The 25,775-nt window shown below is 34.9% G+C and overlaps 3 protein-coding genes across 5 annotated transcripts; all 3 read left to right on the top strand.

Moving 5' to 3' along the window:
• Positions 1-206: 206 nt before the first annotated feature.
• Positions 207-4,344, top strand: LOC310891482 (adhesion G-protein coupled receptor V1-like; the record flags this gene model as incomplete). Of its 2 annotated transcripts, XM_083853756.1 has the most annotated exons (4): positions 207-338; positions 1,374-1,500; positions 2,479-2,694; positions 3,893-4,344. In XM_083853756.1, the coding sequence occupies exons 2-4, from the start codon at positions 1,479-1,481 to the stop codon at positions 4,342-4,344; spliced, it is 690 nt and encodes a 229-aa protein (XP_083709882.1). In that variant the 5' UTR covers positions 207-338; positions 1,374-1,478. The 2 variants fall into 2 exon arrangements, with proteins under 2 accessions (XP_083709882.1, XP_083709881.1); XM_083853755.1 differs by lacking the exon at positions 207-338 and having other exon boundaries at positions 1,041-1,500.
• On the top strand, positions 4,340-18,193 carry LOC310891483 (adhesion G-protein coupled receptor V1-like; the record flags this gene model as incomplete). Its single annotated transcript, XM_083853757.1, has 8 exons — positions 4,340-4,513; positions 5,369-6,183; positions 7,609-7,818; positions 12,056-12,186; positions 12,445-12,544; positions 13,538-13,768; positions 15,276-15,473; positions 18,111-18,193. The coding sequence occupies exons 2-8, from the start codon at positions 5,775-5,777 to the stop codon at positions 18,191-18,193; spliced, it is 1,362 nt and encodes a 453-aa protein (XP_083709883.1). The 5' UTR covers positions 4,340-4,513; positions 5,369-5,774.
• Positions 14,358-25,539, top strand: LOC310891481 (adhesion G-protein coupled receptor V1-like). Of its 2 annotated transcripts, XM_083853754.1 has the most exons (9): positions 14,358-16,096; positions 18,111-18,817; positions 19,322-19,463; positions 19,950-20,212; positions 21,799-21,974; positions 22,816-22,940; positions 23,779-23,945; positions 24,031-24,174; positions 25,419-25,539. In XM_083853754.1, the coding sequence occupies exons 2-9, from the start codon at positions 18,716-18,718 to the stop codon at positions 25,530-25,532; spliced, it is 1,233 nt and encodes a 410-aa protein (XP_083709880.1). In that variant the 5' UTR covers positions 14,358-16,096; positions 18,111-18,715; the 3' UTR covers positions 25,533-25,539. The 2 variants fall into 2 exon arrangements, with proteins under 2 accessions (XP_083709880.1, XP_083709879.1); XM_083853753.1 differs by having other exon boundaries at positions 14,358-18,817.
• Positions 25,540-25,775: the final 236 nt, after the last annotated feature.

Below are 25,775 nucleotides of genomic sequence, written 5' to 3'. Positions count from 1 at the left end.
CATCTTTTCTGAGAGAAACAGACCAATAAAAGTTGAGGAAGAAACAAAAAATATCTCCCTGACAATAGTAAGGCTTGGTGGTCTTCTTGGTACAGTAGTGGTTACATACAGAACTTTAGGTGATGATGAAAAGTCACCCTTTCTTCCACCTGATGTTGTTAGAGCAATACAAGGAGAAGATTATATACCCATTACTGGTTATGTGATCTTCGCAGCCAATGAAAGCGAAGCCACAATATCTTTGCCTATTTTGGATGATTATGATCCTGAGAGGTCAGAATCTGTTTTTGTGGAGCTAAACAATACTGTTTTGATCGACAAAGTACAGGATCGGCCAAGTAAGTGTCTTTCATATGTAAACCAAAAGCTTAAATATGTAGGCTAATATTTATATTTAATAGGATAAAATGCAGCAATTGAAATTACAGTAAAATTTTACCTCTGCCTAACTCTGTATAGTTAAGAATCCTGTAAGTTATATGTCAGAGTATCTCACATTAAGTATGAAGATTCTGTGTGTCAGCATATATTTCCTTTACCACAAAATTTTGTCAGGGGTGGACATTTCTTTCTCCCTTCTGCATCTGCTTTATCCCAGGTGTTTTAGGCCAACTGTATTACTGTATTGGTTTTGTGTGCTAATACCTGCTCACCTGTTGTTTCTGTAAAGCACAATGATAGGAAATAAGCTAGTTGCACTTACTGAAAGCGAAAAAAGCCTTTTAAACATTAAGTGGTGTAGAATTGCAGCTTCATGCTGGCTTTTTAGCGTAGAGGATGTTTGCCCGATCAGATAAATTCAGGTCATTACAGCCTTATTTATGCTTAAGAGCTTCTTGGCATGCCTAATTTCCCTTCCCTCTCCCCCATGACTCTCCCACATTAATCTTGATTTTTAAGGGAAACACTACAAAAAATTCTACTGGGAAACTGAAAGGTTACTTATAGTTCATCATTGCTAGTGTAAAATTCTATTGTCCTATGGACAAATAAATAAGTAATTTTGCTAGTACCTCACCTCTTCAAAGAACTGGTGTTTTGTATGCTCCACAGCAGGGTAGAATAATAAGTTAGTAAGAATGTGGATTTTCTGACATAATATAATTCAAACATCAAAAATATGCTTGTGCAGTTTGTAGTTATATTTTGTCCAAATCTAAAATGAAAATTTTATTGAAAGCTAGTAGTGGCCATCCACTAAACTCAGGTGTATGTATATGAACAGTATAGCCATATATAGGAGGCATTTCAGGCTTGCTCTAAGAGGTTTTTTTTATATTTCAGTTGTAAATTCTCCTCGTCTTGGATCAGTGGGTGAGACTATAGCTCATGTAATTATCAATGCCAATGATGATGCTTTTGGAACACTTCAGCTTTCAGCTTCAGCTGTGCGAGTTGCTGAAAATTATGTTGGACCAATCATTAACGTGACCAGAACTGGGGGAATTTTTGCAGATGTTTCTGTGAAATTCAAAGCTATGCCAATAACTGCAACAGCTGGTAAGAAATCAAAATAGCAGAAATACACATTCTGTGTTAAACCAGAAAGAGCATACTGTATGCTTCGAGTAACCAAAGCAAGCAAGTGTGTATTGAATGCAGTCTAGTAAAACAAGTAGAAAAAATACCAAAGTGTGAGATACTTACTGAGTGTACTTAGGAGACAGGAATTCAGGTCCTATAGAAGAGACCTTACATCAAATTTAAAAAAACTCAGAGATATCATCACTGAAGAATCTAGCAAGAAAACTAAGGAAAGGAATTGGCTGTTTGTTTCCCTGGTGGCCACTCACTTTCTCAAAAAAATAAAATAAAATAAAAAATCCTGTAGTAGTATATATAGCTAGTACTTAGTCCTTTGTACATATTTCAACCTACCATACATGGCTTATTTGAGTTTCTTGGAGGGAAATTGAGAGCTGGTGACTCCTCTGTGAAACAGACAAATGTTAAGCACAATTCAAGAAGACTTTTACTTTGCAAATGAAAGGTAAAGCTCTCAGGTGATCCCTGAAAAGCTCCACGAGGGAAGGAGTGACCTTATGTCCTTTAGTAAAATCTCCTTTGAAAAAGGTACTTCTGTTTCATTTTATCTCTTGGAAAGCCAGACAACTATCAGAAATCAAATATAGAAATGTCACAGTTGTGTGATCTTCTCAATGGAAGATAATAATGGACCTTTTGTAATTGCTTCTTGGACTGACAGTGTAAACTCTGTTTTGGCCAAGATGAGATTTATTTTCATCCATCCAGATATCTAAAAGGCACTAGGAAATAAACAATTGTATTTTCTGGGTATGAAGATAAAGAAAAAAAAAAACACAAAAAAACACACCAACATATGAACACAAGGGAATGCAAAAAGAACAGATAAATATTAGTGCTGATAAACATTAGTGATGTTTCATAATGAACCAGAATGCCTTAATATTCTTCTGTGTTTTGATTGTTTTGTTATTTTTTCATGTACAAATCTAGGTGAGGACTACAGTGTAGCCTCATCAGATGTTGTCTTACTAGAAGGAGAAACAAGTAAAGCTGTGCCAATTTATATAATTAATGATATCAATCCTGAAGTTGAGGAGTCCTTTTATGTTCAGCTGCTGAATCAAACGACAGGAGGAGCCTTGCTTGGATCTTTGACGAGGGCAGTCATAACCATTGAGGCTTCTGATGACCCGTTTGGATCCTTTGGTAAATGAGTCTTATTTGCATATTTTCTCTTGTCCAGTAGCAATCTGCTGATTTGTGGGTGAGTTATTACTGGGCAATGGAATAAAAATTTTCAGAATACAAAAAGGGAAGTCTGGATGAACACAGTAAAGGACAAAATAAGATAAACTAAATTAAAACGTGTAAGTAAGGGCAAATGGTGCCCTTATATAGCGAAATTGAAGCATTCAGTCAACTTATATATCAAGATTTTGTGAGACGAAGGTGGATTTTGGAGTCTCCTAATGGGGATGGATTTTAATTTAATTTGTATTTTTTTATCTATTCTAAATGTTGCATTTCTGCAATAGCTTGAAGCTTAAGTTTACATGCCAAAACCTGTTTAGATAGTGCAGTGTCATTGTTTTACAAAATAATCAGGCAAAGCAGGTTTAAATATCTGGGGAAATTGGAAAGTACAAATATGACTTAAATTGCATTCTTGTATGTTCTGGTTGTTAGTTATTGTAGTTTTTCTTCTTTCTATCATTATCAGTAAAATGGATTGTGGACACTTTCCAAAAATAGTTTCATTACACAGGTTTTGAGAAAAAAATGGTAATTTCAAAAATTTAATGACATTTTAGAAATTTATCTTTTCTATTTATTTTTTCTATTTCAGTATTTCTGGTGTATGTTTTCCAGCCATTTTATTTGACTTACTCTTTCTCCCTTTAGTACCCTACTTTATTTCAGTTATTCCATTTTATCAGCAAAATGTAAAGGAAATTGACAAAAGTAAATAATTCCACATGGATAATTCATTAACTTCATTCTTAACAACTAAAGATTTTATACAAGAAAGACTTATATTTGAAACAATTTAGATGGAATATGTTGACACATTTTTTCCATACGTGACATAAAAAATGATAAAAAATTTCCTCACTGGGAAAAATTACCTTCTGACCGTCTTCTAAAAACTTAGATCATGGCTAGCCTTGAACAATGGATACGTTGGAATAAACTCTTGGGTGGGGGCTGAATTTTCATGCCAATTTTATTTGCAGATAAAATGATACTGAAAGTTCAATTTGAAGTTTAAACCTGATTAACATTTTTTTAATTGTGCAAATGAATGCAATCAAGTGAAATAAAATATATACTTCAGTAACTAGGATGGTGTTTTTATTTTAAATATTACTGTTAATGAAATACACCTCTTTGTGCTGCACTTCAGTGTTCCAGATGACCGAATTTACTGTGGAGGAGCCTGAATCTGGATCAGTACCCATAAATCTGCCAGTAATCCGCAATGCTGGGACACTTGGTAACGTTACTGTTGAGTGGGTTGCTACCATTGGTGGACACCCTGCTGATGAGGACTTGCAGGTTGCCTCAGGCAATATTACTTTTGCCCCTGGGGAAGCCTTTCAGATGCTACTATTGGAAATCCTGGCTGATGATGTTCCAGAAATAGAAGAAGTAAGTCAAGCACTTACATCTTCCTTGAAGATGGTATTAATTTTGACTTGTTCTAGAAATATGTATGATGGAAAACAAGAAATGTTCCGGCAGGAAGGTGCTATAATTTCATGTTATACTTTGCTTGTAATTATTGTTAGAAAAACCACAAATTGTCTAGCTGCATTACTTCTTTTTCTTTTCTTCTCTTTGAGATTGTCCGTGTAGAATTAACTCAGGCCTCCAATGGTGGTGCTATTGGGTTAGATGGCGTGGCAAGTATTATAATACCTGCCAATGATAATCCTTATGGCACAGTTTTCTTTCATCAATCCTTATATCGAGTTCAGGAGCCACTAGAAAGAAATTTGCTGGCAAACATAACAGTCAGGCGAAGGTTTGTATAATGTTTGCTTTATTTGTAATTACTATTTATTCTTCACTTTTGTTTTCACTATAATGTCAAATTTCATGCTCCTCTCATAAAAATATGTGCATCAATTCTTTGATCTGCCATCTCAATGTATTTTCATTTCAAACACATTGTTTTTGAAGTAGATGTCTGTGTATTACATAAATTACTTAAACGTAGTATACATTGAATACTTTGTAGTATACATTGTATACTTTGTATACATTTGTATACATTTGTATACATGTAGTATACATTGTATACATTGTATACAGTAGTATACATTGAATACGCTGAGTTTACATTGGCAATGTAAACTCAGCGTACACAGTGTACTATTCATTTTGTCCGTTTAATCATCAAATCATTTAAACCTGCATGGTAGCCTGTTCCTGTGATTTGAACAGGAGGACAAAATGGCCAGCCCTTACAGGATGAAAATAAGAGAAGGAAAACAGGTTTTATGCATGTGATCCTAGAGGAAGGATGATAAGTCTGGGTGTCACCGGCTTTTTCTTCCTTGCAAGTAAGGAGAGCTGCCAAGTCCTGAAGAAGACTAAGTTAACTCCTAGAACCAAATGTTTACAAATATGCATTCTTAACAGACTACTACCTAAGCTATAAATAATCAAACTTGCTATCCACAAAAAAATAAGATAACTCAGTTATTCTGGTACTAGTTTCAAAGGGAATGCATTTTGATGTGTTATTTGGAATTTTTCAGCAATTCAGAAAGGGTCAGTTGATTTTGTTCACTTCTATTATTAACCCAGAAACATGTAGAATATTAGACATCCTTTGTCAACTAACAGAACTTTATTTTATTATAATGTCTTTTAGTGAGGGAAGATTTGGTCAGCTGCAGATTTTCTACAGCACTTCTGAGACTGACGTTGTAGCTCTTGCTGTGGAGCAAGGTCAGGATATCCTGGCCTACTACGAGCCTCCTGTACAAGGAATTCCTGACAAACCATCCAAGACCAGAGTGAATGTGTCAGCAGCAAGTGACCCTGTGTATTCCTGTGCAGCTCAGTGCCTAAAAGAACAAGCATGTTCAGCCTTTACATTTTCCAGTGCCTCAGGGATTCCTCTCTGCCTTTGGCTGACGTCAGATATCAGCCCATTAACTAACAACACTTCAGGGTTCCGGACCTACAAGAAAAACGTTACCAGTGCATTCGCCCTCTTCAGCACACAAGCCATCGCTGGCAGTGATTATGAACCTGTTACAAGACAGTGGGCCATAATGCAGGAAGGGGAAGAGTCTGCAAATCTAACAGTTACCATACTGCCTGACAGCCTGCCAGAACTGGATGAGAGATTCACTATAACCCTTTTGAAAGCAGAACTGATGAACGTCTCAGCCAGCTCAAAAAACCAACCAACCATAGGACAGCCAAATACCTCCACAGTTATCATAATGATGAATGGAGACGCATTTGGAGTGTTTAAGATCTACAGTGTAAGTCCCAATGCAACAGAGAAAGGTCTGTATGTTGAAGTAGAGGAACGTCCTCAGACCAACGTGCAGCTAATGATACACAGAACAGAAGGCAGCCTGGGACAAGTGACAGTGGAATGGCGTGTCATTGGTGGGACTGCTACTCCAAACTTGGATTTTATAGGTGTCGGTGAGACTCTGGTGTTTGCTGAAGGTGAGACAAGCTCTCGTTTTGGCTTCTGTTTTGTAAAACTAAGAAAAAGAAAAAAGAACGTGACAAGTACACGATACTGTGGATGTTTTGACAACTGATATCTTCTTCTTAGGCTAAATTTTCCTGAATGCTAAGGATACACGTGCAAAAGAGTATGGTTGTTCATTAGCATGTAGCATTATCTTGCAGAACACACACAGTGGTAGCAAAGCACAATGAAATATCTAAGCACAATAAATACCTAAGGGTTTTTATTAAAGAAATATTGCAGTATAAATATTGCACTATAAAGATTTCCTTTACCACATAAGTAAGGATTAATAAAGTCGAAGATAGTTGTTACAGCAAGGATAATGGAAATGAGAATCAGGCCTAAGTGGTCTTTTGTTAGCCCTCGGTCACTACAGTACTAATTTTTCATGACATCTCTTTAAATTCTGAGATCATATTGTAACACAACAAAACATATTTAAACGTAACATAACAGAACATATTTAAAAGAATTGCAAACAGGACAAACAAGTCCCTCTCAGACATTACTTAAGTACCATGCAGCATGCTGTATTTTATGCTGTATTTTATTTTTTCAAAGTCTGAGTTAATCGAACTGATATTTTGAAAGCAATTTCCAGGTGCGTAGTAAAGATTCTAGTGTGCTAGCTTGATAAATCATCTGAATAGTAAGGCATGGCTGCTGGCAATGATTGTGAGGCTGACATGTAATTACATTACCAGTTATAAGTTTAGTAAAAACTGATTTTGAAGTATTTTGAAAGACAATCTAGCAGGAAATACATATGTATTCTGTAAATTGATATTCTAATGATCATAAAACACAGCTGGGTTATGCACACGCACTGAACAACAGGATTGTGTTGTAAATTTTAATGGATATATAGCGACTAGAGATTAACGGTGTTTGCTGCTTACATTATTATTCTTTGATAGTCCCAAAGGCAAGGAACTAACAAAATGTCATCCCATTTCAATGCATTCCCTGGCTCAGTAAATGTACTCATATTGAATGTACACCCTTGTGTAAATGGTTCATCGGAGAGCTTAGCACCTGGCAATTTATTTTTTTTTCAAGAATGATATTCCCCTTTTCTAAGTTAAATTTTAAAGTCATAGAATTTGTAATGAAAATAAAGAATTCTAGGCACTCCGAAATAATTCCTATATAATTAATTTCTACATAGTATATTTAATGATGTGATCGTTTTATTGGCTTAATGTGACTGATCAATAGTAATTAGATAAAATTTCATAATGACATTCACTGACTTCCAGAAAGGTAAATAAGTTTGTTTCATGCAATTTTAATATATTTTATGTATTTAATTATTTTCAAAATGAGATGATTGAGTCTTTTTACAAGGTGGTTTCCAAGTGGACACACGGTTGTATACGTTCTTCTCCTTGTAGGTGAAACAAAGATGATGGTCACGCTGCCCATTATAGATGATCCAGAGCCAGAGGATGATGAAAGTATTGAAATCAGCCTGGTCCATACTGAAGGAGGGAGTCGAATTTTGCCCAGTTTTGACACTGTCACAGTGATTATTCTGGCAAGTGACAATGTGGCAGGAATTATAAGCTTCCATACAGCCTCAAGATCTGTTATTGGTTGTGAAGGTGTGTTCTTTGTGTTGACCACGCTCAAATTTTAATGCCAGTTTCCATCTTTGTGCTTTCAGTTGATAATGACTCACAATGATTGTGTTTCACTGTTCAGAGAACACCAGCAAGAAGTGAATATCCACATACCTGACATGTACTTTGAACTCTTGCAAGCATTCATAGAATCACAGAATGCTTAAGGTTGGAAGGGGCCTCTGGAGGTCATCTGGTCCTTTCCCCCTCAAGCAGGGCCACCTAGAGCAGGTTGCTCAGGACCATGTCCAGGCTTTTGAGTATCTCCAAGGAGGGAGACCCCACAATCTCTCTGGGCAACCTGTGCCAGTGCTCCCACACAGCACAAAAGTGCTGTCTGATATTCAGAGGGAACCTCTTGTGCTCCAGTTTGTGCCCGCTGCCTCTTGTCCTGTCCCTGGGCACCACTGACACGAGCCTGGCTCTGTCCTGTTCCACCCTCCCTTCAGGTATTGAAGGACACTGATGAGATCCCCCTGAGCCTCCCCTTCTCCAGGCTGAGCAGTCTCAGCTCTCACAGCCTCTCTTCCCTTCCCTTGATCACCTCGGTGTCCCTCTGTTGGAGTCTTCCCAGTACGTTTAGGTCTGTCTTGCACTGGGGAGCCCAGAGCTGGACCCAGTGCTCCAGGTGCAGCCTCACCAGTGCAGAGTAGAGGGGAAGGATAGCTCTCTCAGCCTGCTAGGGATACTTGGCCTAATTCAGCCCAGAATGCCATCAGCCTTCTTAGTAACAAGGCATGTTGCTGGCTCCTGCCCAGTGCAGTGTCCAGCAGGACCCCAAGCCCTTTCTGTCAAGCTGCTCTCCATCAGGGTGCACGCCCTGGTGCCTGGGGCTGCTCCCCGCCAGGGGCAGGACTCTGCCCTTCTCTTTGTTGGCCTGCACGAGGCTCCTGCCAGCCCACTTCATGACTGCCAACATACACACACCTAATAGTCATAAGCAAATCAGATCTATCAGCGACTTACAAAGAATTTAAAATATTCTAGAAAACATTCCTGCAGAAACACTAGGGTAACATCTTCCCTTTGTCTGTCCCATGAACCTGATGTTTTTTTATGGCAGATGATTTGGGAAGTAGCAATTATAAGAGAAAGCAAACATTTGAGAAAGAACAATAATAATTTGGTATGTACTAAACATTTCTACTATTGTTTTAAAGAATACACGGCATGTTTCATCTACAGTTTGATGCAGTTTTGCATAGGATGATAATAGTACTGGTGGTGATTGCTTTAGGTGGCCTTTGATGGAATCTCAGTGTATTGCAGTATCACGTTTCTCTGATGTTTGAACTGATGGGCAGGGAAAGTTCACAAAACAGGAACTTGTCCCCTAATGTGTGCACTACATTTTCTGTTTGAAGAAAAATGGCTTTCTCAACCAAAGGTTTTTTGTTTTGTTTTCCCAACATGAAAGGGCATCATAACCTTTGGTTTTTTATCTAGGTATGGTTTGTGTTAATTCTGTGCCAAGCCAGATGTGATATGATTAGCTAAGAAGAGCTGTTAATGAGCACAAGGAATTAATAAAAACTGTCTCAGTCCCAAAGTCCCTGAATACTTTCAACTGGTTAAATGTTATTCATAGCATGCTACCAAATGCTGGCTGCTTGAAACTGAAGTACTTGGCTATAGTTCTATTATTATATATAGTTATTATTATATTATTTTTCCAGGTTGTGAAAAGAAATAGTTCATTGCCTTCCAGCCAGAAACAAAACAAGTGAACTAAGTGTCTTTGATTAAAAAAAAAAAGAGAGAGAAAAAGGGAGAAATAGAGAAAGAGCAAAAGAGCTAAGGCATTTAGATTATTTTAGTTTGTCAAAATATTTTTTTCATTCGAAAGCAAAATTTACCAGACATAAATCCAAATATCATTACTTTTACAGTTATTGTGTTATTGAAAATTTTCTGTTAAGTGAATACATTTTGTTTTCACAATGTGCATGTTATTTTTTACCTTATTGAGGATAAGTGTAGTATTTTTTATTGGACAGGGGTCTGCGACAGTTGTGTAACTGTATTACAAGAAAATGCACTGCAGTAGCTTAAAGTAATGAGGAAGAGGAGAGCGGCTGATGCTCCCTTCTTCACAGCGATAAATACCCACCTCTTTGTTTCTCTATGTAAGAGATGCATCACTTATTAAGTCACAATGTAGAAATGTAAAAGTATGGATAAGGATTAAATATTAAAAAAAATATTGAATTTAGCCTAATAACACTTTCAATCTTCAGAAATCAATTAGTGTTCATATTAGCATTTCTTCTGGATAGGAATACCAAAAAAATCTTGGTAAAGCTGGTAGGAAACATGGATCAGTAAATAACTACTTGGAATCTGTAATAATGACTTCAAGTTTCTTCTCAGTGTTTGGATTATAGTGGAACAGCTTTCTATATCATAAAGCATTTTTCCCAGTCTTCAATGAAAATTCATTATAACTTATAGAGATATATTGAAATAAGCTTTGCCTTATTTGTGTGTGTGTGTGTTTTCCCAATGGTACTAAACCATTGAAACCACTTTTCTTTTAAATCTTTATTTCTTTGTAATGGATATGCAAAATTCTCAAATAGAACATAGTGGATTGCAGTGCAGTGTTAAACACTGTAATGATTTAGCCTCAGAGGAACCTGTAAATTGGGAGTCTACCATCCAGATATTTGACTGTAGAAGTGGAATCCTTGTGATATCAATAAATTTTGAATTCCTTAATTTTCTTAGAAGCAACATGGACCAACTTAAGCCAAAGATGTCGACATCAATGTCGACATCAATGTTGACATCTCTGAGACTTAACTGAAGTTTGAAATGTTGGGGCTGAATAGCACATTTATGTATTTGAAAATGGGTGTAAACAGTTTTTGTATTACTTCTTTACAATATTAAATTTTATTTAAGTATATTAAGGGCTCTTGAAGTTAAGAATTCCTTTCTCTTTCATTGGTAGCCAATATACATGCATATCTCTGACTCTTCCTTACAAAAAATAAATGTAACTAGAAAATTTTCAGATTTTTCTTGCCAGTTTTAGCTGTACAATGCTGTACAATTCTGTAAGGTAATACAGTAGAATAGCAAGACAGCATCCTAAGTTGCTGCTCTCTAAATTGCATAATCAAAGGGACTAGTTGGGCAGCATAATGTTATTATAACATTATCTTATGTTTTGTTAATTCTTCAATAAGCAAAAGAAATCTCATGTATTGTTTTCAAAAATCTCAGAATTGTAGATTTCTGCATATTTCATGTCTCTGAAAGCCAATGCAGGACAAAATGTGCTGTTGAACTTAAATTCTGTGGACCTGAAAAATGCATATGAAATATGAATGCCATGTACCTACCTATTATAAATAACCATCTGTCCTCTATTGTGAATGTTTTGCAAAATATTGCCTACTGATCTATTCCATGTTGATATAACATGCTAATTTCACATGTCCACATTTAAAATATTTAATGGAAATTTTGTGAAAAACTTGTGAATATAAAACAATTTCCACATTTTACAAAGCCTACTAAGAGGTCTACTCTTTTTAATTAAAGTGCCTTTGGGGTTAAATGTTATAAATGTGCAAAATACCATAGTATTTGCTTCCTTTATATGCACATTGTCCAGCAATACTGATTACCTCTGAGATTATAAGAAATTATTAACATTTTCTGAATGTTTTGTTTTCTAACAGTGACCATATTTGTAAGTTCGAACTCACATAAATGGAACTTACAGATAATTATAAGCATTTTTTTCTGCATGCATTGAATAAAGTCACAAGACAGTGCAAATGTTCAGATAATGTGTATTCTTTCCAGGGAACTGTTGTAGAAAACTACTATTATTGTTGGTACATACAGTAGTTACTGTTTTGTACAGTTTACAGACTTGTATTGCTCTAATGTTTGCGCATGTTTTCATGAACATTCCCTTTCTAAGTTATTCATCTATACCAAGTTCCCTCATATGTTCATAATTATTTCCAAGTGTGAACTAAAAACAGAAAAAAAAAAACTAGAAGAGTTTAAGTTTAGGTTTTTCTTTTCAGCATTAAAAGTGAATGTGGTATATAACTACTGTGAAATTCAAACTGACAAAAATAGCAATATCTTTCAGGAAAAATACTTTAACTGTGTGATGCATGTTTTTGACCTCTCATTTTTATAACCAACATGTAGAAGAGGAGACCCTGAAACACTGCATCTTGTCCTTTATTCCTAGGAGAACAATTACAATTCCACATCGTAAGAACTCCTCCAGGACTGGGAAATGTTACTGTTGAGTGGAAGATAGTAGGACATAATGTAAAACAAAATTTTGCAAACTATTCTGGAATACTTTTTTTTCCTGAGGTAAGTCCATAAACAGTGATGTTGGCTACAGGAAAATAGTGTGATTAGAACTGATCTGAGAAAAAGTGTGCCTTTTCAACAGTCCTTCTTTCTTGGTTTGATTATTTAATTTCTCACTTTTTGACTTACAAACTGGAGGGAGCTTACAATTCTTGATACTTAACTCTTCTTAAAGAAATTGTTCAAAATACTTGTCATTATGATATCACTTGTGTTTTATAAAATAATGGCTAATCAATTTACCCTTAAAACAAATAGGGGACGTTGAATACAACATTGTATGTTGATCTGCTGGATGACCATATTCCTGAAGAAAAAGAAGAATACCAAGTCATCCTATACAACATCAAAACAGAAGGTAATGCAGAACTATAGCCAGCTACATCTTAAAAATACCATTTAATAATATAATATTTTTAATTTTATTATTTCATTTTGGAGGTATAGGACTGAGCAAACTGCAGCTGGTGCAAAGTACGCAAAGTTCATTAACATTTTATTGAAATAGGCTTGGTCCTTATGTATGTATATATAAATCCCACCGTGTCTCCACAAATACACTTAAATGGTTTTCAATCCTGATTTAACTCTGCCTATTTAATTCAATGGTTGTTTCTTCCCTTAATCTTAATGCAAACTGAGTTTACTAATATGTCATGGATAGAGTTGCCATGAAACATGCAGATATTTTTATCTTTTTAAACAATCTTGTCAAGCTGCAGACTTACTGATCTGTCCCTGAATTCAAGGTGGTCAGAATATTTTATTCTTGCCATTAAAATTATAGTGAGAAAAGAAGCCTTAAACTGCATCCGTTCTGAAATACCTTTTTTCAAACTGAAATTAATGTCCAAACACCAAACTAACTTGACATGGATTGTGTTGCTGCGAGGTGCCTTATCAACTTCCGAGAGTCACTGTGGCCCAACGGGATGAGCAAAATTATTCATCAAAGCAATAGTTGGAAAACATATCAGTTTATTGATGTAATGATTGTGAAGTGGAATATAGTTTTAAGCTTTTGGAGGTACTTCCTGGGAAAATGGTTTATTTCCTTTTAAAATATAGGGAAGTTGATATTTGGCACTGGCCTGTTAAGTTTTCTTATTTTTTAATACATTTTTGTGACTTTGTACTTGGTATGCATAAAATTTCTGTTTCTATTTGTTATAGAATGTAAGTATATATATGTGTGTAGGTCCCACACCATCCACATACTTCAGTGAGCTTTGGTTTCGTGGTATTTGCATGGCTACTGAACGTTATTTAAATGTAATATTAACAATAATGTAAGACAAAAATATTAGTTGCATAACACTTCATTCACTGCAGTCCACTGATTCTCTTGCAGGAGTTTCTTCTACAGGTGCTGCTGTTTTGGATAGTCAAGGATATGAAGCTGTTCTAACAGTAGAAGCTAGTGATGAACCACATGGAATTTTGAATTTTGCTTCCACATCCAGGGTGGTTTTAATCCCAGAAGAAAACAAAACAATTCAGCTTTTTATTAACAGAGAATTTGGATCTCTAGGTCTGTATAACAACTCCAAGAGAAAGGAAGTTTTGTTTTGCTTATCATTAGGCAAATAAAAGCCATGATAATGAAAGTTTGGAAAAATCTTTGTTACAGTTGGTATTTTTTTCAGAACTTCTAAGCTTCTTTCTGCAGACTTGGAAACTAAATATTACTTATTACTAGAGTCATAATCCTCATTAATACAGCAAGGGATCTGAAAGCTGTAACAATCAGGTGGCTATTAAGGTTACCATATTTTTGTCTAATGAGTCTGTCTCAAAGCATTAGTCTCTTCAGAAAAAATAAAAAACATGAGAAAAGTGACATGTACACACATCCCACATATTTTTTCTCTGAATTTCAGGAAGTCAGCACCTTAGGAATGTCACATGGAAAAAGTTGTGTCCAGACCATTGAATTCAATTTATGTCTCCTCTGACAATTTCTGATTCCTCTTTGAATCAATTTATCCATTAACATCCTTTAAACTATATAGTATTCAATTCTACAATACAATAGTGTGCTTCATGAAAAAAAAAAATGAATCTTGTGTTTGTTGCCTGAAAATAGCAACTTATGTTGTGAGAAAACATGTATAATAATTTCCTATTTGCCTTTTTGGACTATATTTACACCTCGGTGATAATCTGGCTGTTTCTTTTGCCATACTTGTTTTGAAATGAAGTAACATTTACAGTGCTTTTCAAGATCTGGAGACACCAGAGAGTTTTAGAGACATTTTAATGACACTATTTTTCCATTTATTTTTTAATACCAGTCCATACTCTAGTGTACTCTTTGAACACTATTCAGTAAACTAATGTTTTAAGATAATTGTTCATAGTAAGTGCAAGATCTCTCACTGAATTAAAATAAGCATCGTTACTTATTTATTAATTAGGACTCTTTTATCTCTTACATTTTATTTCATATAGAGCAGCTTTTAATTTCATCTATCATTTTATTTCAGGTTCATACTCCTTATGTTTGCCACTTGACTTACCCTACCAGATTAGCGAGAGGTGGCTTTATTCTCAAAACTATAATGTATAACTTTTCTGCTTGGTAATATTTATCCATGTGTCCCCTAATTTTGTTCTCTATTGAAGTTTGTCAATCTACCCAGGAAAGTATCTAGATTTATTAATCTGTGTTTCCCAGCACTGTCTTTAGAGCCTTTCTTAGATATCTGTCATTCCCAAAAAGTGTCCTTGTTGCAAAAACTCATATTAATGGTACATGAGATGTCCCAGTTAGTCTTTCAGCAATTTCATATTTATGGTCCACAGAACTTCAAATTTCTGGATGCATTTGGACCCAATGATTTTTGAGTCCTATGCAGACAGACAAGTCAGCAAAGGTCAAATTGAAGGCATATTGATAACGGTAACAAAGGTACACTAGCTCCAATGTACTTTGGATAACTCTTTTAATCCTTCTGTTTTGCAGTTAGTCTTTTTATTTTGTGGATGAGAATTTGATCTCTTGTCTTTATCCATTCCAGTGAACATTATATAAGAACTGAAAAACAATTTTTTTTTTCTTTTTTTTTTTCTCCTCACAAATTAAACAGGTACTATCAATGTTACTTATGCCACAGTTACAGGATTGCTCACTGTAAGTAATCAGACAGAAGAGACTGTGGCTGAACCAGGAGCTGATTATGTACCTGCTTCTGGCTCACTGATTTTAGAAGAAGGAGAAACATCAGTTGCCATAAATATTACTATTCTAGAGGTAACCTCTAAACCCTTTAATTCTGTACTTTTCTGTATGATTTCAAAAGGGTAATATTTTGGGAACTAAAGCTTGCAGCCATTATTTGAAGCCCTGTGTTATATTTCACTATCATTTAGAAAGATGGTTTCAATCTTAATATTAAAATCACAAGGGATCAAATAGTCACAGAAAGCAGCTCTACCTCTGTCTAAAGGTAATAAAGTTGTCTCATTAAAACTTTACCAACTATCTAGTAGTATTTAGAACAGTGTGCTTCATGGCTGGCTACAGGCTCATACTTTTTCATTGCTGGAGATACATGCCTCTAAAATCGGTCAGTAATTTATTTGCAAGAATAGTTTAGCGTCACCACAGGATCTTTTTCATGATATATAATGTCTTACTTAATTCTTCCACGATAATCAGTTTCAGACCCAATAAAATTATTTCAGGAAAACAGAAAAATGAATTCTAGTGTCACAGTAATATTAGAGACTTGTTGTGTGATCCTTTTTGGTGACTTCTGTGGAAGTTTCTTAAAGGACAATGAGAAGAGGATGTACTGTATTTGTGTTTTGCAGGATGATATACCAGAGGTGCAAGAATTCTTCTTGGTTAATTTAACTTCAGTGGAACTCATCATGAACCATTCAACGTCATCCCCACCTAAGCTAGGTAAAAACATCTTATAGCAAATTATTTTTACTTTTCCTTTTTAATGGTTTATATTATATTACCTTGGGAGATTACCATTATTCCTCTTACTTACCAACTATGCTGAGATGAGACATGGTTATTTAGAAGAAACATCATAGAATATGAAATAGATTTATTATTACACTTAATCTCTTGCTTTTTAAACTCTGGGAAAATTTAAATTAATTTTCGTAGAGGAGTTAGTAATTATCAGTTGGAAAGGACAATTATTTGAAAAGTTTATTGGTGATTTTTTCATCTGATTTTCATTTACAAACTACAAAATGGAAAAAAAAAGTAAAAAAAAAACTTTATGTGGCTACTCTGCTCACTCTTTTAAAAAAGTCTGTTTTTATTCTTTTATCACTTTTAGGAAACATATTTTATGGTTTTCCTACTCTTGCAATGATCTTTATTATTTGCTTAGTCTGCTTCTCATTTTGCTTCTTCAGAATTCAGTAGAATAGTAGTCATTAGCTTTAAGAACTGTTGGATTATCCTGTGGTACTAAAGACTAGTTATATAATGTCAGACATCTTCTTTGACTCTTTTCCCTTTTCTTTGCATGCTTATAGAAGTGACTGAGTTAATTCGTTACAGATTGAAAGGTAACTTGCAAGACTCATTGCTGATTTGTGAATAGTTGAGTCTAAAATATGAAAGGAGTAGCATATAAGAATGAAAGATTCATCCAAACTAAACAGTGTTGTATAGTCTCACTTTCTCTTTGGCTGTCTCCTTGAACCATGACCATTTAACACTGATGTGACACTGCATTGGGTCAGCTTTACTTACAATGAGAAAATAATAGTTTTAAGTCATAAGGAAAAAATGTGTTCACATAACATGTCAGTGAATTCTTCTGGTAGAAGAAATAGCCTGACTCAAATACGTGTGTCCGCGTGTGTGTCTGTGAGCAAACTCTTACAGATCCTGGGTGAACAGATCTGACTTCAGGGTGACATGAGAAAATGCAGGAGTGAAGCAGAAATGTCTCTAATTGCCATTACTCCCTCAGGATTTGTAAACCTCAGTAACACTTCTGTTGTCTGTGTAGAGCTATTGCTCATCGTCATCTCTACCTCATAGTGACAGGCTTAGATTCATGGCAATAATCTTCTACTTTTGTTCAGTTTTATCTGAATTGATGGAAAAATGTATATGGATCTAAACATAATATACTTATGGCAGACTCGGTGAAGTCAATTTGGTTTTAGAAAGTAAGTTGAAGTTTATAAAAAGTAAACAAGTAAGTTAAGGTAGTTGTGTGGTGCGGTTGTCTGAAAAACAACAACCTATTTTCTGAGAAGTATTAAGTTTTGACTGTAAAGTTCTGGTCTCTGAAGTTAGTAGACTTTTCTGACATTAACCTATTATTTGGTGTTTTTCACACTGCAGTGTATTCAATTACGATTTCAGGCTAATTGTAAATACCTGTATGTCTTTATGGAGCAGTAGAATATTACAGTATGTGAACACCCCACAAATAAATTAATAGTTGTGTATTTGTAGTGAAATCTGAGGTGTGCCATTAGAATGTATGATGAGGCACTGAAGCACAAATAGAAGATGAAATGCTGAATCATTTATTATTCTTCCTCATTGTCTTTCTCATACTCAGAATGGCAAATGCAAAATATTGAATGTCATTGTAATAAACACTTATAGTGAAGACAAATTAAGATTCCATCGCAAATCTAGACTTTATTATTTTCTAATGTTTTATGTGCTGTTTAACTTTCTACATTTTCCTTAGTCTTTTTTTTTTTTATGCATTATTAAATATTACAGTGCTAATTCAAGACGCATTATTGCACTTCTAGTAGTAAGGACTCTTTCCAGTTATCTTGCCCACTCCCATTTTCTCCTACACATTTTTTGTAAAGACACTGTAATATTAGTACCGATTGAATAAATGCTTCTGTGATTCTTGAAAATCAAGAAAATTGATTTTATTGTTCTTTAATTTTTGTCTTTCTGTTTTGCCTTTTAGATGTGGAAGGTTTAGCTTCTCAAATTGTTATCGATGCTAATGATGGTGTAAGAGGAGTAATTGAATGGGAAGGTACCAAGTAAGTCTCATCTTCCTTGAAGAACTTACTGTGCCAATTAGTGATTGGTGTTGCCCATTTTCTTTCTAAAAGTAAAACTCCTGTTAAAAATAGGGCCATGTCTTTGAGATGGTAAAGTAATCATTCAATTCAGCTGAACTAGAAAGTGGGATTCCCACACTGAAAACAAAAATTCACTATTCATCTAATCAGAATTCTTTTACTTATTACTACTTTCACTGTTGTCCTTTTATATCACCAATTTGCCTAACCTCCCCAGCCTGCATCAACTCTTCCAGCCTCACCATTCATGTAAGCAAAAAACAAAACAAAACAAAACAAAAACCTCGTGTTACTTAATTCAATTTAGATAAGAGAAAAAAGGTAAAAAGGATGCGTTAGAGAACTATAATGTAGGGAATAATTCAGAGTGAAAATGTAATAAAAATGTACTATCTTTTTCAAAAGAACATAATCAGTGAACATTGAGAATTATTCTTTTTATTTTAGTTTTGAAGTTAGTGAATCTCATGGGAATCTGACAGTAATGGCTTACCGAAACAGAGGATCATATGGCAATGTGTCTGTATTTTTTTATGCCCAAAATTTGGAGGCCCAGCTGGGTTTGGATTTTAATGTAACCTCAAGGGTAAGAAGCAACTCTAAATCTAGTACTTTTTATTCTTTCAGCTTCCGTAAAAGAATATCTTCTTGATTATTCTGCAGAATGATCAGTAGTGATGCTAGATGTTTCAGCTTGTTTCAGTTGCTTTGGTAATCTAAATAGAATGAAATAAAAATATTCTTATTCTTACTATTTATTTCTTTTTTAAAAATATATTTTTTAATATAAAGCAAAATGTAAACTTTCAAACATCGATTTCAAATTTAATTTTGATTAGACATACAAACTTTTTCATAGACTATTTTTGCAACAGGACTTTCAAAATAAATTATTCTTTCTTGTCCTCATTCTGTAATGTGCTGAACCTTTATATTTCTGATTCAATCAGTTTATAAGGAACAGAGAATATGGCTCTTCCTATGCTTTCCCTTCCTTCCTATTTCACAGAATTCTGTTTACCGTAGTCAAAAATTTCTGTGTGATATTAACTGATGTAAGTATTCGGTGCTTTATGTGTTTCAACGCTAGACTCTTTTTTTTGCTGATGGAGAAAGGCATAAATCTGTTGATGTCATGATTTTTGATGATGAGATTCCTGAAGGTGATGAGAAGTTCCAGTTAATTTTAACAAATCCATCTCTGGGGCTGGAATTAGGGGAGAACACAACAGGTAAAACTTAGTTTTAATGTTCCATTTCTTTAGAATTCTGTGGCACACATTTTAATTCCACTTTTCTGAATAATCATATTTCAGAAAGCACCATTGTCCTGCTATGGTGAATCTTTATACTCCTTTGGAAGGTTCTGAAACATCCCTGTGAAATCTGTGCAATTAAAAAGTTTATATGTAAAGCAATGAATCAGAAAGCACGAAGATGAGTTTTTCAATGTGTACTACCTCACTGAACTGAGGTCTTTTTAGAGAGTTCATAATCCTTTTCTAGGAGAGACTATATTCTTCCTGTCTAGAGATCTTCCTAGTTAAAGTGAAATGCCTTCCCATTCTCTTCAGGTAATGTCATGGACACATAAGCATTATATACACACTAAAGGAAGAATGTATTTGTGTTTATGTTATGTATTATGTTACTATATATGTATATTTATATTTTACTATGTTAACCAAAGAATATTTTCATTATTTCTTTTTCAAAAGCTACAATTACTATACTTGCCAATGATGATGGCCATGGAGTTTTGTCATTCAATAACAGCAATCACTTCTTTCTGAGAGAGCAAACATCTATCCATTTGATGGAAAGTGTTGCAGTATTGAATATTATCAGAGAACCACCTCAGGGAATATTTGGCACTGTGACTGTTCAGTATCTTGTAAGTGAGATTAACTCTTCAGAGGCAACAATGGATTTGACCCCTTCTCAAGGATATATTGTGCTCGAAGAGGGAGTCAGGTTCAAGGTAATATGCTAGTTATTACCAGAGAAGTCTAGGAAGCTTTTTTTTTGGAAATATTGGAAAGATTTCAGAAATGTCTGTGCTTTATCTTCTGTTTATTTTTTCTACTTCTTTCATTCATAAAGTGAATTGAGTCATGAGCTGTGACTGATTTCCTGTTATTATCTGATGTGGAAGTGTGTGAAAATTAAATGGGCTCATCTTTAGGTGTTTCTTAGTTTGTAAGGGTTGAGGTAAATTGAAAACAGTACACTATAGATAACGTTCATGTGTGCTTTGGAACAGTTCTTTTTATGTAGTCAATCTATAGCTGAAATGCAAACTTACTTTAAATTAAAGTGATAATTTGCAAGCCTAATAGTTAAGATCAAAGTAAAAATCCCATTCTGTAATTTAACATTTTAGTTAGTCTGAACTAAACAGAATGTGCTGCAACAAATACAAAAAGTAGAACAGTTGTCTGTCTTAGGATTGGAAAATAACTTAAGTATTAAGCTCACTGCCTCTATACTGTCCTCACAAGAATGTCAGCTACAAAATGAACTAGCTTAAGTTTGTGAATCCTGACTCTTCTAAGGTTTAATCACAATTCGATTTATTTATTTTTGCCAGTAAAGCTGGTGAAGCTAGTGTTAGCATATTACAGGCAATAGGATAGAAACTGAGACAAACTTTTCTTGGAAACACTGGTTTTCAATTTCTGGCCTTTAGATGCATTTGGAATCACAATGCAGCAGATCTATAAGAAGTTGGAGCCTTCTTAATATAGTTGGTAAATATGGTTTATTGTGGAAATGAACAGAAATATAAAACATTGTAAATTTTGTATTATTTCCAAATGCATCATCACTAACTTTTTATTTTGTACAGCAAGGCTATGCGTACCTATGAAATTTTTTGCTTGTTTGAGTAGTGTGAAGGATGACAGTGAGCCCCAAATGAAAGTGAAGCACTTAGCTTTCTCTAGATTGCTCTTTGCTAGTTTGAGATTGCCTTTAGAAGACCTGATCTTCATCCACAGTGGTGTAGGAGAGGGAAAGAAGCATCGAGAGGAAAGAGTATTTCAAATCTCTCACTATTCTTGCTTTTTTTTTTCCTTTTCCTTTTCTTTCTTGACAGCACCAGTAGTGAGATTACCCTGTTTCCCTGAAGATAGCTTAGCTGCCAACTAAAATAAATTAAAACCAACTTAACTGATTACACTTATAGCTGTGTTGTGAGTATAAACTACCCAAAAATGTATGGAATAAATAGAGAACAAAAGTATGAAATTAGGATCAAAAACTTCAGAGGATCATAGGATGAGAAAAGAAAGAAAAGAGAACAACAACAACGAAAAGTGAATATGCTCATCTTAGTGTTGCACCAATGGAGGCCACTAGATGGATGGCTTTAGAACCTCAGTCTGAACTCAGTCTGAGCTTGCCTCAATTCTGTCCTCTCCAGCTTCATGAGCTGCTCTTCTCCTGCTATGCTATCCAAAGCCTTATAGTGAAATAAATTTAAAAAAAAGGTAGCACATTCTGATAGAGCTGTGTCATCATCTGTTATCATGTCTCAATAACATTGTATGCTTGTTTTGTTATCAGACGCTGCATATTTCTGCGGTACTAGATGAAGAACCAGAAATGGATGAGCACTTCATTGTCACCCTGTTCAATCCAACTGGAGGAGCCAGACTAGGCACGAGAGTGGAAACTATGATTACAATATTACAAAACCAGGCTCCACTAGGGCTTTTCAGCATCTATACAGTTGGAAATAGGTACTTTACACTGATCAGTAAAAAGGAGATAGTTGCTCATACTCCAAAGAGATAATATTTCTCTACAATTTTGTTTTTGATGGATCGCATTAAAGAAATTCAGCAACCCAATTTGTAAATCTGTAACTTTGAAAGGTATTGTGAAATACTATTACTGCTAAACAAAAGAGTAGAAAAATGCATAAAAAGGACTATTCATAATCCAAAATTTCAATTTATTTATTATTATTTTTCTTTATAAACTAATACTTCACTAGTGCCTACATATTCCACTGATAGTATTCCATGTTAAAAGTTCCAAACCTCATATCAGTGTCCAGGAAGTCATACGTTTTATAATTTACTTTCATTTTTAAACCTGTAAAAAATATACTTTCACTGAAGGCTGTTTTTCAGAAGCAAGTGACACATATGGACTGCCATTTTTAAAAACCATTCAGCTGAAACCATACAGATTAAATAAATTTACTATTTAAATAAAAAATGTATGTATGCTATTTTATTAATACATTGATATTTAGAGTTAATAATTTATATTAATATTTAATAATAATATTATCTAAACATTTATTACGTGAATTTAATATACTTAAATTTCAGTCTGTTTAAAGATTTTGTTGAATTGCCTATGATTTTGCATGATTGTAGTAAGGATCATTGGGAAACCCTAATTAATGTAGCTACCAGTCCATCAGATACTGAAACCTGTTATTAATATTTTCTTTTTATTTCTGTTGTATATTCTGCATCTGGAATTGTACAGTAAAAATCTTATTTTTATTACAGCAATGAATATACTATAAAATAATTTTTTCCTTATTTTTATGATTCTCACATTTAGGACAAATTTCATCATAATTGAAGAAGCCAACACTACAGCTTATTTGAAAGTTTCACGGAGTAATGGGCTTAACGTTTCTGTGAGCGTTGAGTGGGAGACATCATCAGATACTGCATTTGGCATCAGTACGTTCACTTTACAGAGAATGTCCACTGCTTTTGTAGAAGTGGAGATAGTAAGAGAGTAGCCAAGCATACAGGAGATGTAGCTTGGGAATGTAAATTCAAGTATTCAGACACAATTCAGTTAATATTTTCCTATGTAAGATTTAGTAGATAAAATACTTTAGCTGCTTAAGAATCACCTTGTCATCAGCCACTTCTGCCAGTTTCAGTAATCTCTATTTCTGTCTTTGCTGCTAATATGAACATTATTGTCACTAGCCATTTATTTATTTATTTATTTGTGTGTGTGTAATAAAATTTGTTCCGTACTACTTGTAACTCAGGATCTTTCTAACACAGTATAAATGACATGTGACATGCAAGAGTCTAGCTCCTGGAGTTTAGTTCTGACAAGACGGTGCTTAGGGACCGTCTTGGAATAAAAACATGAACATGTTGTAAATGGGGAACAAAACATGAACATTTTGTAATTTGTCTTTTTTTTTTTTTTTCTTTACTACTTGCTATCTAGCTAATTCTCTTGTTAGCTAAATTCCAAGATCAATTATTATGAGTCAGACTCAAATTGCCTATATGTCTTCCATGTGCAGTTGTAATGAATGAAAAATACATTTACTGCTTAACTCTCATTATATCCTTAGCATTGTAACATTTCTATGTATTTATATACACTTATAACAAATACTAAGACACAACTTCATCATTTCTCATACTAGGTCTGGCTTTGGGAGGTAAATAATGGGAATGGGGTTAGAAAAGATATCAAGAGTAATATAATAGTAAATAGTGTTTTTATTTTATTTTATTTTATTTTATTTTATTTTTTACTATATTGCAGGGGGTGGTATCAGTGTCCTATCTGTCTTGCAAAGTTTTGTGGAAGAATCAGCATCTGGTTGGTGTTTCTTTACCTCAAGAGAAATCCTGTACGGTGTTCTGTTGCGTATGCCTCCAGCTTTGTTTTCTACTGTCTACCAGTGGAAAGGAGTATTTGTTCCTGTTGAGGTAAATGTTTGTTTTTGAACACCAGACATGCTAGTTAATAAGGAATTTAAGTCACAATCTTACTTTTTTTTTATTCTTCTTGCAGAATTTCAGTATGTGGAATCCTACAAGTTGTGTGTCTTTCCAAATTGGAGCCTCTTCCTACCTTGTGGTTACTCATGGAGGAGCCACACAGGGAGCTTCTAACAACAGTGTGTATGCATTCATGGCTGGACACAGATTGTTGTGGGTAAATCGATTTTAATTTTAAAATCTTAAAATAGTATGGGTTGGCAAGGACCAAGGGAGGTCCTCCAGTCTGGCCATGTTTTAGAAAAAAGCACTCTGTGTGACAAGAGTTAGTTTTGTGTCCTAAAATACTACATAACTTCAGTGATGTAAGTTTGTCATAGTTAGTTGTTTACATTGTTTGTATTTTTTATATATTTACATTTGAGGGTGCAGGGAGGATTACCTGGGAATCACAGAATCACAGAATTGTCTAGGTAGGAAGAGACCTCCAAAATCACCTAGTCCAACCTCTGACCTAACATTAACAAGTCCTTCACTAAACCATATCACTAAGCTGAACATCTAAACGTCTCTTAAAGACCTCCAGGGATGGTGACTCAACCACTTCCCTGGGCAGCCCATTCCAATGCCTAACAACCCTTTCGGTAAAGAAGTTTTTCCTAACATCCAACCTAAACCTCCCCTGGCGCAACTTTAGCCCATTCCCCCTTGTCCTGTCACCAGGCACGTGGGAGAACAGACCAACCCCCACCTCGCTACAGCCTCCTTTAAGGTACCTGTAGAGTGCGATAAGGTCGCCCCTGAGCCTCCTCTTCTCCAGGCTGAACAACCCCAGCTCCCTCAGCCGCTCCTCATAAGACTTGTTCTCCAGACCCCTCACCAGCTTCGTTGCCTTTCTCTGGACTCGCTCGAGCACGTCCATGTCCTTCCTGTAGCAAGGGGCCCAAAGCTGAACACAGTACTCGAGGTGTGGCCTCACCAGAGCCGAGTACAGGGGCACAATCACTTCCCTAGCCCTGCTGGCCACGCTGCTTCTTATACAGGCCAGGATGCTGTTGGCCTTCTTGGCCACCTGGGCACACTGCTGGCTCATATTCAGCCGACTATCAACCAATACTCCCAGGTCCCTCTCGGCCAGGCAGCTTTCCAACCACTCATCTCCCAGCCTGTAGCTCTGCTTGGAAGTGGGGGAAGAAATTCTCAAGCAATCAAGTCATAGAACATTTTCTGGAAAATGTATGATAAGTTATGTTAATTCTGTAAATTAGTTGCTTATATATATATATATATATATATAAAATATAAAGTTTTAAAAGCTATTTCATGTATAGTTTTATACATAATTTTGGAATTCTTAACATTCTATGCGTACTTTTTCTCACTATATACAATGTAATATAAAATGTATTTGTTTATATACATATGTAGATAAACATAGTCACCCTCATATTTCCCTTGCAGATACAGACTCTTTCTGTTCTGGATACCAGACGTGTGAAACATTTTGCAGTGGAGGAAGAAGACTATTTGATTATTGTGAGTCACACAAACAGTTCCAGTTCCATCCAGGTTTGAATATTCTTCAGTCTTCTCTGGCTTTAATGTGGGTAGTTTGCTTATTTCTGAAAGGATAATGAAAGGAAGTAAATCTATAAGCATGTATTTCTGACATATTATTTTTGTTTCTATTGGAAATTTATAACAGTTAAAATTCCAGACTTGTTTGGATGTATAAATACTCTCTACCTGAGTGTATAATTTACATCTGGTTTGTTTTTATTGCTACTGTTATTTCAGTTTTGAAATGTAGCATGTAAA

Source organism: Anser anser (genome assembly GCF_964211835.1).
Source record: "Anser anser genome assembly, contig: HAP1_SCAFFOLD_122, whole genome shotgun sequence".
Classification (NCBI taxonomy): Eukaryota; Metazoa; Chordata; class Aves; order Anseriformes; family Anatidae; genus Anser; species Anser anser.
Note: the sequence above shows the minus strand (reverse complement) of the source record. Positions and strands in the feature narration are given on the sequence as shown.

Bases quoted from the DNA above. Each gene is read 5' to 3' on its own strand.
- LOC310891481 (XM_083853754.1), top strand. From the start codon at position 18,716: ATGGCTTACCGAAACAGAGGATCATATGGCAATGTGTCTGTATTTTTT. The intron at 18,818-19,321 runs GTAAGAAGCAAC...TTTCAACGCTAG, and splicing joins ATTTTAATGTAACCTCAAGG to ACTCTTTTTTTTGCTGATGG. The intron at 21,975-22,815 runs GTACTTTACACT...TCTCACATTTAG, and splicing joins ATCTATACAGTTGGAAATAG to GACAAATTTCATCATAATTG.